This window comes from Cenococcum geophilum, assembly GCF_001692895.1.
Source record: "Cenococcum geophilum 1.58 unplaced genomic scaffold K441scaffold_16, whole genome shotgun sequence".
Lineage (NCBI taxonomy): Eukaryota > Fungi > Ascomycota > Dothideomycetes > Gloniales > Gloniaceae > Cenococcum > Cenococcum geophilum.
The window spans coordinates 2541668-2556300 of NW_027137574.1; the positions used below are offsets into that span (position 1 = coordinate 2541668).

Consider the following 14633-nt stretch of genomic DNA (forward strand, 5'->3'; position numbering starts at 1 on the left):
TGCTAAATTACTTAACAGCACTTACCGGAACGCGCACATGGTCGGCGGAAGGAGATGTACGAAACGCGAAGGCTAGTAGCGTGAGGGACAGAGCGTCGTTTTAGACTCCCTCCAAATCGAATACAGGATGGTCCTAGCTTTTGCACGAGCCACAATACAGAAGAAACGCAACTTCATAAGACGAAGTTATATGAAGATTCATCCACCTTTATAGGCTGTTCTATGATCTATAATATTAATTTCAGGTCGCCGTGGAAGTTGTTAGGCTTGAATTTGCATGGAGCTATGTTCCTCACGCCGTTTACCCCCAAGTTCGCCAACTTCACAACCAGCCCCATCGCTACTACTTCTGCTCAGGAACTTGTGTCTTCAATCGATTGTTTTGAATGGCCTCTTTGAGATTTTCCAATACTAACAGCTCCATGTCACGCTATCAGCAATTAGCATATGCACTCACAGATTAGAACAACCGGCCTTACCTGAGTCTCGAAGGTTGCCGTTCCGATATGCGGCAATAACACCACATTCTCATTCTCTATCAACCCAGGATGAATATTCGGCTCATCCTCGTACACGTCTAGGCCCGCACTCCATACCTTCCCGACATTCAGCGCCTCTACCAATGCCGCCTCGTCAATCAGCGGTCCCCGTGCAGTATTAATGATAATGACACCATCCCTCATGATATCAAACTGCGGCTTTGAGATGATGTGTTTCGTTGAGGGATTAAGAGAAAGGTTCAAGCTCAGCACATCGGATGTCTTCAGCAGCTCTTCAAAACTAACATACTTCGCTCCGCTCTCCTCCCTCGGTGGTAATAACCGGCGATTATGATATTGGATTTTCATGCCGAAAGCTTTTGCTCGCATTGCCACTGCTTGCCCGATCCCGCCCATTCCAAGGATCCCGAGCACTTTGTTCTTTAGGTCGTGCCCGAGCTGAAAGTTTGGACCTCCCCGCCATTCGCCTGTTGATTCAACACGAAATCCTTGTACGCGGAGGGGAAAAGATGCATACCTTGTCTTACAGCTTGGAAAGAGGGCGTTATACGGCGTAGAGCTCCCAGCATGAGGAACAATGCTACATCGGCTGTAGCATCGTTGACGGCTATTGGTGTGTTTGCTACGGAGATTCCTGGGGACATGTGAGCCACTGTGTAGAATGCTAGAGCGAGAAATCAGACCTCTTCGTGAGCATGCGCCCACGTCAATGTTGTCGTATCCAGCACCATTATGGCATATGAACTTCAGGCTATCTGGAAGTTCGCCAATGAGCTCCTCGTTGAAATTTCCCGTGATCTATGATAGTCAGAAAAAAAATCCCCTCACAGTCTTTTTTGATCCAAAAATTATATTCCACTTATAATAGAACGTACTTTGTTTGAGTCGTTGCTCCGGTAAATTACATACACACCGTTGAAGTCACCATTGCGGCATTTCGAGATAAAATCTTCACGTGATCCTGATGGATATTCCTACGAGAGTTAGGTCAATTCGTGCTGGGATTGAAGAAACGCTGCATCGATTCCACCTTCAAATTTGTTATCAAACCGCATTCTTTCCACTCTTTCCGCGCGTGTGTGATTTCACCAATAAGGAGCGCAGACTTTGGCGAAAGCATTTCGAAGTAAAAATTTGGCGCTATAGCGATATAAATACTAAGAAAATACTTCCAAAGAGTACTGTTGATCTCAGATGGGTCGACGTGGGACTTTATATGGGAATGTCCCCGTGACGGCATTCCTCCGGGCCGACTGAACCGTGTTGCCGATCGGTGGAAAATTTAGGCAATTCCCTCAACCATGGGGTAGGAGTGTTGATTACAGCTATAAACAGGGATGCCGGATTGCTTGACCAAGAGACATGTGGTGCAATGCTGGTATTTTGTTGTCCACTAGGGACACTCCGAAAGTGAATTGGTATTTTATCGACATATATCATGTAATCATGAATCTGCAACCTCAAGTTCTCGCTCCATCACATTACTCATCCCGTCACATAACCCATATTCACCCGGTTCAGAATGCGTATCCTCCCTCATTTGTGGTTCAGTCCTCCAGCTATTAGAAGACTTTGGCCTGTAATATACCCGGTAGTACAAAACATGAGAACAGCGTTAGCAACCTCCTTTGGCGTTCCCAGTCGGCCTAATGGGATGCTGTCGACAAGTCCAGGGACTGTATACTCATTTGGGATGAGGCCTGTCTCGCCAATCATAGCAGGAGCAACATCGTTGACTGTAATATTATATTCGGCAAGATGACTCGATAGATTCTTCATCATCGCTGTCAGACCACCCTTCGATGCAGCATAATCTGGCCAATTGTGAGCTTTGAGGCGATATGGTTTGGTTTGAATGTAGAAGTAGCGTTTGACTTACGGCAGCCATTTATCCCTGCACCGTATGCTGCAATTGAGGAAACAAACACGATCCGCCCCCATCTTTGAGCCTTCATTCCGTCGATGGCTCCCTTGACGAGGAGAAACGACGCGCGTAGATTAACATTAATTGTGTGCTCAAATTCTTCGAGTGGAATATCCCTACTTCCAAATTAGTAAGATGATCTTTCGAAATCATGACTCTTACACAGTCAGAGACATACCATATATCAGGAATGCGCCTTCCGTAGCCAGCATTACTGATTAGGATATCTACGGGTCTCCCATGCTTTTTCCTGATATCATCGTAGAGTCGAATCGTTCTTTCCACTGAGGCAAGGTCTACTTGATGGATTGTGATAATTGGAAATCCACTCTCCGGCCTTACTTCGTGGTATTCTTTCTCAAGTTGGGCGACCAGCTCTTCTACGGCATGTTGATTGGTAGAATAAGTCAATGCCATATCAATGTTATGATGGACGAGTGCACGCGCGCAGGCGGCCCCAATCCTGTTCTCACTGTAAGCTCACAGTCTTTTAAGTGAAGAGTATAATTACTTACCCCCCAGAGGCCCCCGTGATCAGCGCCAAACGTCCAATCAAGTTGTTGTCGGACATTTTGTCTGCGGGTTCCGTTGGTGATGGTGGAGAGGAACTCATAGTGAAAGAAAACTTGACGTTCAACTAAGCGCGAACCGAGGCGATGGGACAAATTGATTCCCAACAGAACGTGTCTCTTCCATGTTTGCTAGTGAAAAGAGGTCGTATATAAGTTGTAACTGGAAGGTACGGGAGGTGCCGCGGGGTATTGGGGCAGGGGGCGACGGGCACTGTGGGTGAGAGTTTACCGACCTTCGGCCCGTGCCACGTCTAATTCGTTGACATTATAAGCGTACCCTTAGCTGATTATCTTCTGAATATACCCGACCCGAAGGCGTTGCTCTAATACCTATCATCCATCAATCGAAAGCGCCCACTGCGCTATCGGCTATAGTTTTATATTGCCGCTATTATGTTCACGAAGTTACCTCTCTACCCTTACCTTAAGCGCGACCTAAACAATTACATCGCCACCCGCTACGGCAACCAAACCGCTGTCGACATTCTTATGGCGACTCCCGACATCGAGATCTTCCAGAACACAATGTTAGGCGCAGATATCAATTTGGGTGTGCATGGAGGTGGGCACTTTTCTCTTGACCCTGCTCTTCTAGACTTCTTCGCAAGTCCCTCGGATCCTGCGTTCTTCCTTCATCACTCAAATATTGATCGCGTTTGGACGCTTTGGCAAGCGCAGAATCCGGGAAAGACAGTATGCGTTAAGCGGTACAAGCACCATATTCAATGGCAACTCAACACCACAAGTTACGCTAGAGACGGTGCAGAACTGGGGCTTTCTCGGAGTGGAGAAGACGACTAAAGAGCTGATGAGTGCGAAGGCGGGAACTTTCTGTTACGAGTACGAGTAAGGAGCAGCGAATTTAAAGTCGATATCTGAAATCATTACATCTGCGTTTATAACCTCAAATAATACCTAACAGAGTCAATCATTTGAATATTGTCTGGAATGTAATATATCCTCCTGTAAGTTTCTATTATCGATACATTATACCGCTCTTTGTTAACAACACCTTCAACTAGACATCTCTTCAAGCTGGTCTCCTATTTCTTACGATCGCCATCCCTGCGTTTGCAGGCCCACTTGCTGGAGCACTGGCAGATAAACTTGGTGCTCGCTAGGTTGCTGTTGCAGGATTTCTTCTTACAACGCCTTCACTTATTCTCTTAAGACTTATCGACCATAATTCCAAGGATCAGATGATACTACTTTGCGGACTACTTACCCTAGCTAGTATGCATACTAACACGCCATCGCGATGCTCTAAACTCAGGCTAATAATTACAGGTTGCACGATCATTCTCTTCCTCTCCCCGCTTGGCGCCGAATGCTCGTTCGTGGCAGAAGAAGAGACGAAAAACCAGGACATTGACATGTACGCAAGTTCATTCTCGCTCATGAATTGCGCACTGGTTACTGCGGACCTCTAGCTGCAGGTGGGATAGAGGAGAGGTTTGGCTGGAATGCTACAACCATTACTCTTGGAGCGCTGTGTGCGTCTGACGCGATGCCTTACGTAAGTATCTTCACTTGTACTGTAACCTATCCTTTATGTTGATTCTTGAATGACTAGGCTCTTGTCACTGGAAGTAAAAGAGCTGGAAATGCAGAGGTAGAGCACGATGTATGAGGAAATACGTATGCTATTTAATCCAAGCCCGTAAAGGAACGCCTTTTAACGAATACTGTTACACACGTTAATTATACCGCTTCCGAGAGTGATATATCGTAACCTCGGCTGCCTCGGAATTGCGCGGATAGCAACTAATCACTTCGAATTAAGATAATACACACATCGGCAATTTTATTATTAGGGCGCTCTAAAAACCAATGGCATGGTCACTACTAGCGCCGAGCAAAGAAGAGTTCGCTCATAAATGTAAGAATAAATATTAAGAATAATTAAGTGCATTACGAAACTTTTTATAATTCAATACTGCGGAAGGTTTTCCGTTTTCCAGTCGACTATTTTCTCCATATTTCTTCTGCATACTGTAACATGACGAAGTCGGCTTTGACATACTGACTGCCGTATTATGAGTAGATGAACGAGTAAAACATAGTGTCTAGAAGAACGTCGATTGCTATTCTAAGTGTACTAACGTGGCTTGCTTTGATTTCGAGGTCAACGTTTCTCTTTTAGACCGACCACCACTCTCATTCTACCCCTTAATCCTTTCCCCATTTCTCCATAGCTTCCTTCACAGCTTCCCCGACACTAACCGGATTCACGCCAAGCAACTCATTTCCCACCATGTCCCAGAAATTCGCCACACTGTCTTCCTCATTGAAGTTCGAATTAATGGTCATACCCCCGATAGCCTTCGCCAACTCGCATCTCTCGAGCGCTTACTCCGCCTCTTTCTTGATCTCCTTCATATCGACATGCTCGGCCGTGAACATCTCCCCGGTCTCCGCTTCCAGGGCCTCAAGGATGGCATTCTGAGTAACACCTTTCACGCTGGAGGTAAAAACCGCGCGATTGATAATCGGATCCGGATTGCGTAGCATTGGCCACCGTAGAGCCCATGACCGGGAGAGGGGTCCCACACGCGAAATTATTGCTAGTGTCATAGATGCGAGCTTTGCGGCTAGGGATATCGAAACCCGCCGGGGCCTTCATAACCCCTACTCACTCATCAGCTTGCAATCCCTACCGCACCGACCAACCAACCAAGACCGCTCCAAAAAAAAAAGGAGAACGCAGCAAAACTCATACATGTCAAAAAACGGCCCTCCGTTCGGCACCGTCCACGCAATTTCCCCACTCCCCACCCTCTCTTCCAAATAACCCCGGACACGGATCTTGTCGCCGACGAACAGCGGCGGGAACTTCGCGAAATACGGGCTCATGATGTCGGACGCGAACTCACTCGCGAAGAACAGCTTCACGCCCGCCGCGACCGCGCCGTCGATCAGCGGCTTCCATGCGTCGTGCTTGGTCGCGCCGCCGGGATGCAGCATACCAGCGCATCTTGGCCTTGCAGCACGGCGGTGAGGGAGGCTGGGGATGTGAAGTCGGCGGTAAAGGTGCGGATAAGGGGGGAGGGAGCAGTGTAGGTGGAGGTGGGGCGGGTGAGGGGGGTGATGTGGAGTTGGGGGTGGTGTGTAGGAGTTCTTGGATCAGTGTGGTTAGGATGGGGGCTGTAGTAATGGGGTTGGGGTGGTTACACCAGCGATTGTGATGGTCTTGAGCTTCATTGCTTTAATCTTGGGGAATGGTAAAGAAATGAGATGTGAATGAAAAGAAGACAGCTTCATATCAACTAGAACCCAATTGCACAAAGAACTACAATGGTGCGAAATAGACCTGATGTCACTCTGCAATGGACTTTATAGATGGTCGTGAGTGTGCCATTTACTCAGACTCTGTGCTCCCTGAGCTGGTGGCTGCAGATAGGCCCTGGCGCTTTTCCTATTAAAGCGATAATTAGCGAACGGATTCGCTTTGTAATACACAGATGGAAATTCCAGTCTATCGACATCACAGCTAAAAGGAATCTGAATCCAACTCGAAAGCTTCGGGTCTACGTCTAGCAGCTCTTCTTTATTGATGGCAAAAGCGAACTAAGTTAGGCTCTATGACATTGGTCATGACCTTGATCCAATCTCGCCGTAAAAGCAGACAAACCCCTCGAATCAAAACTCGAAACTAACTTTTCCAGCATTATTTTCCAGCATTGTAATGAATGGACAGACCCAAGACCACCTTTTGTACTCAAGAGACAGCGTCACGCAATCTGAACAGCTCAACCACCTCAAGGTGCCCTCTCTCTGCTGCGTGCTCTAGCGGCGTTCGTCCCAAGACATTCTTTACATTGGCCGCCTCAACATCTACATCGTCGCGTGCTAGCAGCAATTGAACCACCTCGAGGTGCCCTCTCTCTACTGCATACCCTAGGGGCGTTTGTTCGTAATTACTCTTTAAGTTAACCTCAACATCGTCACGCGCTAGCAGCAGCCGAACCACGCTTTGATGTCCGTGCTCTGCTGCGCACGATAGCGGTGTCTGTCCGTAATAGCTCTCTGAGTTGACCTCGATATCATCACGCGCTAGTAGCAGCTGAACCACGCTTTGATGTCCTTGCTCTGCTGCGCACGATAGCGGTGTCTGTCCGTAATAACTCTTTGAGTTGACCTCGATATCGTTATGCGCTAGCAGCAGCTGAACAATTTCTTCGTGTCCCCTCTTCGCTGCCTCTAATAACGGCGGACTTCCCTTTGCCCTGCTCAAATTAACGTTAACATCACCGCAGGTTAGTAGCAGCCTGACGGTCTCCTGGTCTCCTCTTCGCGCCGCCAACCATAATGGTGTATGTCCCTTTCCCTTACCCAAATTAGGGTTGACGTTTCCACAGGCTTGTAACAAGTTAACCACTACTTCATGCCTCCGGTTTATTGCCCACAATAGCGCTGTCCGTCCATGCTTGGCATCCCTCTTCTCTGGATCAGCGCCCATTTCAAGCAGCAACCTGACCACCGACTCCCGCCCGTTTGCAGCCGCTAATAGTAACGGCGTAAATCCATCACCCATTACGTCAACATTCTCAGATATTTCAGCCAGGATTCGCACTACCTCCTCGTGACCAATGATTGCGGCGTGATGGAGCCCCAAGAATCCCTTGTTATCCTTTGCATGGGGGTCAACCCCGGCTGAAAGTAACAGCTGTACCAAATCTTCATTTCCAGTCATTGCCGCCACATGCAGTGCCGTTTTTCCATCTTCCGATGTTGATGCAATATTGGCCCCATTCTCAAGTAAACGCTTGACCAACGGAACACTTGCCTTTTCAACTGCCAATAAAAAGCTGGACTGCTCCAGTAAAATCTTCTGCTCTTTTAACGATTCGTGATACGCAGTTTGACCTTCATCTTGTTCTGGTTGTCCTGGGGTATCCTTTAGTTTATGAACCTTGTTCATGTGCCTTTGCAGATTATCTTTTCGAGTGACTTCGAAATTACAGTTTGGCCATTTGCAGTGAAATTTAACGTGAACATTTCCGTGCTGGGACTTATGTCGATCAAGGTCGTGTCTTAATGCAAACCCTTTGTCACACTTGTCGCAACGATATGGCCGGGTATGAGTTTTCTCGTGGCGGCTGCAGTAGAAGGATTGTTAGTTTACAGTACAATTCAAAGGGAGTAGAGGGACGTTCTTGCGCTGCCCAAGTTTGGTAAATGTACGATTGCAAAATCCACATTTGATGAGTCCTTGGGTTTGAGTGATCGTATGAGGATGTGGTCTCGAGGCCTCTGAATCCAGACCTACTGCTGCAGATGCGGATTTGTCGGCAGGCATGCTTAGATCGACAGAAGCTTCTGTCCGAGAATAAAGGAGTATTCCAAGAACTCGAGTGGTAGTAGGGCGCTCCGTTGTGTGGCTATAATAGTTTTATAGTTCAGCTGACCACGCTAAAAGGGAAAGTGAGATTTGGTGTGGTGGGCCGTTATTTTAGCGTGGTCGCGCTGACCTATGGCGCACGTCCGAGCTGCGCCAGCGAAGGCCGCCACTTTTATTGGCCGCCCTCCATTGTACTCTGCGAAGAGCTGTAGGTTGGATATTTGGAGAGTCCTTCCCACCATTATTCGAAAGTCTAACTTCATCCCTCAAACTGCCTACCCCTACCCTACGGCTCAATACAAATATCGTTCGCCTTCCAGATCCACTTCTTCTTCGTCTGGTTTCACTACACTATGTCGAACTCTACCCAGGGCTCTTCCTCCGCGATATTAGCAGAGTCTTCAACGCCTATCAACGGGATTTCAGATGTTATGTAAGTTTTTTTTAAGCTCATGCTGGCATTCAGCCATCACATTGACCTTGCCTTCCACGATGCCAATTCGTTTCCTGCGCCCTCACAGTTTTCCTACGCCACCGCCAACGAACGCGGCTATGTTTCGGCCTCGAATTCTGCCTACTGCTCATCCACGCCCCTGCCTCAGGAAGTTCACCAAACCACCAATGATGGATTCTCAGGTCACTCCTCGGATCATGCCGATTGGCCATCTGCGCCCTCACAAGCTCTGCGGAGTCCCTATCGCCCGACTGAGGAAGCGTTCCTCAATACCCACTTTGATTCTCCTGACCGGTCCTCTGCGCCCTCGCAGACTCTTCACGGCTCTCACCACTTTACCGGCGGAGAGCTCCCCGGTGCCAATTTCGACTGGCCCTTTACGCCCTTACCGGTTCCTCAAGGTCCTTACCACTTCGCAGGTGGGGAACTCTCCGATCCTAGCTTGGACTGGTCCTCTGTGCCTCCGCTGTCTCATGAGGGCGCTTATACGGCCGTTGATGAGGGCCATTTTGAGCCTGTCCTGGGTTCTGTCGAAGGAGCTACTGACAATGTGTATGATGAGCAGCTCGATGTTCTTCATGATGGCGCTCATACAGCCGTTGATGATGGTCATTTTGAGCCTATCCTAGGTTCTGTCGAAGGAGCTGTCGACACTATGTATGATGAGCTACTGGGAATCAATCCTAACGATCCCATTAACGGTTTTTGGGGCCTCGACGGCTTTGCATCCACTACCGACCCTACTCCTGAGATGACGAACTCATCAGGTATTACCACCCAACGCAATGGCACGGCCTTTACAAGTCCTTCTCTTCCTGCCGCACAGATTGCCCCCAATGCTGCCAACACGCATTCCAGTGGCGACCGGATCTCCTGCACTCACATGGGCTGTCCAGCAACCTTCCGTCGTGCTGCTGACTTCCGTCGCCACTTTAAGAAGCATTCCGCTCCAGTTCTTCTGCAACTTATCCTGCGGATTTGGGCACCGATATGTTGTGTCTGGACCAAAGGCTTTGCTGTGAACGGTGGACTCATGTCGTTGAAGGTTTGCTCGTAAGCTGAACGCGCTAGAACAAGATATACTACCTTTATTGTCCCTAGTAGCGAAAATAGAACGCGTTTAGGTATTTAAATTTTAGTATAATGTTACGCGACCGCCTGTAAAGTACTAATTTAAGTCGAACTATATATCATTTTATCTAAATTTGCGTGCGAGGATACTTGCGAGCGGTCGCTGCGCGACCTCGTGCGGGGTTCGACGGCGGATATTGGGGGGGTAGGCCCCTAATGCACTAGCCCGCCGTCATATTTCTCGGTTGTAACGTATGGTACAGCTGTGGCGCCTTCCGTAGGATCCGACGGTAAAAAAAGGTAGTCCATGTGCTTCTGAAGATGTGTAGCAAGGCCTCAGTTGATAGGCTTGACTTCTCGCCTCAATATTTTACAGGAATCTTGATAGGAAATAAATACGAATATTCTTTTACTTTCCTTTCTTTTCGTATCAGAGCAACGAGGTTGTACTAAGATGTTAACCTTTTCTCGTATTTTAGCAGTAATAGGTCTTTTCGGCATAGCCAACGGAGATATTCGGTACCAGGGAAAATTCCACTACGCCTTTGATGTCAAGTCTCTTCGAGATATAGTGACATCAATCAGCAAGATCCTAAGCTCATAAGTCTGATCATTTCAACAATCTCATTACTTCTCGCAATAAGCTTAATACCCTTCCTTCCCTATTCCTTTTCCACCCAATCAAAAACCATAACCAATCTCTCAACCTTCTTCCCCCCTACCTTCCTCTCCAGAACCCTCCTCACATGTCTCCTCTCCCCTCCAGCATCACCTCTCAGCCCACTTCCTCTCCTGATTCTCCACCACCGTCTCAATAACCCGCTCCTCCTCCCACCCCTCCTTCAAAAACTTCACATCCTCCCGGCCGAACGCCCCGTGTTCTTCATTATCAGCCCCGATATCAGCCACCGAGACCCACCGCGTGTGCGGGCGTGCGCACGTTCCCGAAGAAGTAACCCGACTGCGGCGCCCACCGCCAGTCGAGCGTGCGCTGCTCCGTCGTGCCCTTGATGCCGCCGCTGGCCGTCTGCTGCGTCTCGATGTGCGTCGTCCCGGCCTCGTCGTCGTGCTGCTTCACGTGGAGGACTAGGGTGGCGACGGAGACGGCTTTGCGGACGAGCCGGGCCACACCTTCCTGTGCGGGGTGTTAGTCTGGTGGTTGGGAGGGGAAAGAGGGGAGGTAGAGGTACCAGTGCTAGGAGCGCTTTCGAGGTTGCCTGAGACGCTCTTGATATTTGAGGCTAGCTAAGTACTAGAACTGTATAGCTTAAAACACCGAATTGTATGAAGGATTTAGATTTGTTATAGCAGTATTTTTGCCATGGAATTCCAGCGGGCCCGGAGCCTGAGGCCTGTTACTGTAGCAGACGCTTGTAATATCCGGAGGGATAGCCGTTGCAGGCTTTAGGCAACCTAGGGTAGTCTATTTGCTACGCGAGAAGTGGTGGGAGTATGGATCCGGAGGTGTTTAGTGTTGACATGCAATTCTGCAGATTCGAAGGACCATCTTACCCGATTCTGGTATTTCTGCATGGCTACCTCAGCAAAGCCTGCAGGATTTCGGGATGGCAGAGGTTGGGATATACGGGAAAGGTAACTTGTTAATATATGTTTGCTTCCAAATCATCATAATCATCCCCCCTAATTATGGGGATATTAATCAATCTCCTCCAAACGAGACGTCTGGTCCCCGGAGCAGAAGCTCTTCCCTCGGAGCAAGCAGTCTTCTTCCCGGGGTAACTACTTCAGGTATCCAGGATTTACGTATCTACAGCATACTCTCACGATAGCGCAAGGAGATAGGACTATATTTCTCAAAATTAGAGGGAAACTTATGGTGTTTAACCCAACCGTTAACTTCTTCATGGGAAAGAGTGTTATCTAGCACATTGACTGAAGGTTCTGAATATAAAGTAAATTTCACCCTCGAATTTACCCGAGTCTATCCACCCAGTTTAGTTTTTATGTTCCGGTTGGGTGTAAAGGATGTAATAGTAAAGAAATGTTAAAACAAAACCTGCTCAGAAGGAGTAAGATCCAAGGGATTCCCACCAAGGACCGCTGATTTTGAATAGATGGGTTTCAAAAGTAGAAAATGAATCTAGAAATATGGTTTGGAAGAATATAGGACTACAGACCCTCTGGAGCCTTATGATACTGAATGAAAGGCGACGTGTGTAACCCCTAGGGAACGCACACACAACCAAAAAGTAATACCAATCACCATACTGAGGCTACGTAGCCAAAGATTAGTCTATGAAAGCACTGATTAACCTCACCCAATTTTTAAAAACCCACTCACCATCATACATATCTCCCTTTCCTTGCGGATCAGTTTACGTAGCCACGTACAAAAACGTACACCGTAGTCATTCGCATTAACCGTGATCCACCGCCAATCAATGGAGGCAACCAGGCAGCCAGGCAACCTCCCACCCCTCTTCAATACACCCAAAACCTTCCATCCTTCCTGCAGGCGCCTCAAATTACTTAAAACGCCATTCCCAACTCTCCCCCCTCAAACCCTCCATTCTCCCACCCAGCCCCCTGTCCAGCTGTCCCCATTCCCATACCCATGCCCATATCCAGCGGCAGAAACCCTGCCCACAGCCCTCCATCGTCTTGCTGATGCACGCCCGCACCTCCATTTCCATTCATAGCGAACTCGCCCACCGCCATAAGGTCAGTCCAGCTAAAATCGCCCATCTGCTCCGTCACCGCCGGCGACTCCCCCGTCGTACCGCTGCCCGCCTGACTTGGCGGCGGACGCGGCGGGCCAGGTACAGGCGTGGTCGGCATGCCGTTATTATCTAGCGGCATGCGGGCACCATGGGTAGTGTTGAAGGCTGAGGAATGCGTCCGTGAGCTCTTGTCCTTGCGCCCGACTTTGGCCCATAGCAGTTTCAGCAGCTGGCTGTATCGGCTGCCGGGGTGTTGCATGCCGCTGCCGGCGCCGACGCTGCTGCGCTGGAGCCGTGTGATGATTTCCTGGATCATGGTGCGGATGGGGCGCTCTTCTTCGTTGCCGATCACGCCGACGCAGCGGGCGCGGTAGAGGAATACGCCGGCGTAGACAAGGTAGAGGTAGAAGCGGAGGGGCATGAAACGGAGTGATTTTTCGGGGTCGACGAAGTTGTTGGCGGTTGTGAGGATAGCCTTAGCGGCGTCAAGGCCTTCGTAGATGAAACGGGCATCGCCAACTGAAGCAACGTTGTTGTAGAAGACTCGGGATGGCGCTTGGATGGCGTGGTTAGGGAGTGGGGCAGGATTTTGATTAGCGGAATTGGGATCGGAAGTAGAAGTGGTAGAGGCTGGAAGAGCACGGCGGACCGTTGCTTGAAAGGCGAAGGCGTTTGTGTAGAGCCGCAAATAGTCATAAGACATTAAGAGTGTGGCTTTAAGTTGTGGAGAGCCTGTGTGGATAATTAGTCTGCTGCGGATTTGGAATAGAAAGTCAAAATGAAGCGCCTGTTTTGGAATTTGCTCAATATATTCGGCGGCTTAAGTGGCCTTCCAAGAACCAAAATATAATGCACTTCAGTGTCAGGACGGAGGTGCTTCGGATTCTTCTTACAGAAACAAAACCACACTTGCGGAGACGTATTGAAGACTTTTAAACATCTTAGAGGAATTGTGAGACTTACATGTTAGAGTTCCCCAAACGCTCTTCCAGCCATAAATCGCAGAGCGGAAATCATCAATAAACTTGATATATCCTCCACTGAGGTGTGAACGAAAACTCGATCCCGGATTTGAATATAGTACATCATGCACATTGCTAAACAGTTGGGTTAATTCGAGCGTGGCTTGAAATATGCTGGCATAATCCTCTTCGTTCGGGCTTTGTGGTAATAGAGATGGATAGTCCTCGCGGCGAAGCGTGGTCAACGGGCCAGGGCTGGATTATCTCAGCATAACTCCAAAAGAAACGCTACATAGGAAAATCCTTGCTTACCCTCTTGACCAAAAGGCCTTCCCGATCCGGATCGAAATTTGTCGGTCCGATATGTAGGAAGCTGATCCTAGTATTAGCCCTTTGCCACTCTCATAAATTACGCTACACTTTACCTGTCCAAACAAGCCGTTTCCGGTTATGCTGACTATCCTTTCCGTCATCAACCACCCGAAAAGAATACTTATCCAAACCAAGAAAATAACCAATCCGCAGGGCAAGTCCAACATGCATCCAGCTCTCCTTATCCTCTTCTCCGCGTCCCACTTTTCCGGACGCTCGCTGGGTATAAGGTGCCCATTCTGCGAGGATTAAGAGAGCCTCTACTGCTTCAACGTCGGCATCACCGCCTGCGGCGAGGTTGGAGACGAGCGTCTTCATATATTCGGAGCATGATTCGTAGACCTGAGGTTCCTCAACTAAGTCTTTAGAGGATATAAGCAAGATAGCCGTTAAGAGATGAACTTCACGCTGGGCCATCTCCGCTAGCCTTGAAGTTTCGAATATTTTAGGTGTCGCTAAAGGGTAATAGGGGTGGTAGTGCTGTTGATAGCGCATAAGTAACTGGTATATCTTCGGAATCGTAAGAATCCCTAGTTCGAGGAGCCGGTATGAGATCTGCTGCGTTTGAATGGCTCCTCCCGGTTGCGCCATTGGCGTAGGATGCGAAGCACGATGTCCATTCGTAGGCGTCTCATTTTCACCCGTGCTAGTCTCCGCCACGCGCGCTAGAATTCCAAGCGCATCCGAAGGATTCTGTAGGTTCGGGAATGGTATGTCATCTGGGGTAGACGATGAGTCTGAACTCGGTAATTGACC

The 14633-nt window shown here is 48.8% G+C and overlaps 9 protein-coding genes across 9 annotated transcripts; 3 read left to right on the plus strand and 6 right to left on the minus strand.

Moving 5' to 3' along the window:
* Positions 1-183: 183 nt before the first annotated feature.
* Positions 184-1676, minus strand: K441DRAFT_658539 (uncharacterized protein). Its single transcript, XM_067648365.1, has 5 exons — positions 1531-1676; positions 1376-1474; positions 1184-1298; positions 1018-1134; positions 184-967 (listed from the first exon to the last, which is right to left on the minus strand). The coding sequence occupies exons 1-5, from the start codon at positions 1618-1620 to the stop codon at positions 441-443; spliced, it is 948 nt and encodes a 315-aa protein (XP_067505295.1). The 5' UTR covers positions 1621-1676; the 3' UTR covers positions 184-440.
* A 360-nt stretch (positions 1677-2036) lies between these two features.
* Positions 2037-2995, minus strand: K441DRAFT_555759 (NAD(P)-binding protein; the record flags this gene model as incomplete). The annotated part of the gene is made up of 4 exons (XM_067643297.1): positions 2037-2314; positions 2380-2540; positions 2603-2887; positions 2940-2995. 4 exons carry the CDS (start codon positions 2993-2995, stop codon positions 2037-2039), a joined length of 780 nt encoding a protein of 259 aa, XP_067505296.1.
* Positions 2996-3389: 394 nt separating this feature from the next.
* Positions 3390-4963, plus strand: K441DRAFT_695724 (uncharacterized protein; the record flags this gene model as incomplete). Its single annotated transcript, XM_067652834.1, has 6 exons — positions 3390-3558; positions 3605-3842; positions 3919-3961; positions 4284-4371; positions 4427-4512; positions 4570-4963. The coding sequence occupies 6 exons, from the start codon at positions 3390-3392 to the stop codon at positions 4624-4626; spliced, it is 681 nt and encodes a 226-aa protein (XP_067505297.1). The 3' UTR covers positions 4627-4963.
* Positions 4964-5168: 205 nt separating this feature from the next.
* On the minus strand, positions 5169-6304 carry K441DRAFT_716949 (uncharacterized protein). The gene is made up of 2 exons (XM_067653986.1): positions 5700-6304; positions 5169-5613 (listed from the first exon to the last, which is right to left on the minus strand). Exons 1-2 carry the CDS (start codon positions 5958-5960, stop codon positions 5425-5427), a joined length of 450 nt encoding a protein of 149 aa, XP_067505298.1. The 5' UTR covers positions 5961-6304; the 3' UTR covers positions 5169-5424.
* Positions 6305-6846: 542 nt separating this feature from the next.
* On the minus strand, positions 6847-7215 carry K441DRAFT_506072 (ankyrin; the record flags this gene model as incomplete). Its single annotated transcript, XM_067642053.1, has 1 exon — positions 6847-7215. A coding segment is annotated over one exon (369 nt), but the record flags the coding sequence as incomplete, so codon positions are not given.
* A 1290-nt stretch (positions 7216-8505) lies between these two features.
* Positions 8506-10236, plus strand: K441DRAFT_74900 (uncharacterized protein). Its single transcript, XM_067654421.1, has one exon. It carries the CDS (start codon positions 8790-8792, stop codon positions 9846-9848), a length of 1059 nt encoding a protein of 352 aa, XP_067505300.1. The 5' UTR covers positions 8506-8789; the 3' UTR covers positions 9849-10236.
* A 242-nt stretch (positions 10237-10478) lies between these two features.
* K441DRAFT_74902 (uncharacterized protein) lies at positions 10479-11166 on the plus strand (the record flags this gene model as incomplete). The annotated part of the gene is made up of 1 exon (XM_067654422.1): positions 10479-11166. A coding segment is annotated over one exon (202 nt), but the record flags the coding sequence as incomplete, so codon positions are not given.
* Positions 10800-11000, minus strand: K441DRAFT_507206 (uncharacterized protein; the record flags this gene model as incomplete). Its single annotated transcript, XM_067642064.1, has 1 exon — positions 10800-11000. A coding segment is annotated over one exon (201 nt), but the record flags the coding sequence as incomplete, so codon positions are not given.
* Positions 11167-12352: 1186 nt separating the features above from the next.
* Positions 12353-14609, minus strand: K441DRAFT_555749 (uncharacterized protein; the record flags this gene model as incomplete). Its single annotated transcript, XM_067643296.1, has 4 exons — positions 12353-13275; positions 13507-13760; positions 13818-13878; positions 13931-14609. Coding segments are annotated over 4 exons (1917 nt in total), but the record flags the coding sequence as incomplete, so codon positions are not given.
* Between the last annotated feature and the right edge of the window lie 24 nt (positions 14610-14633).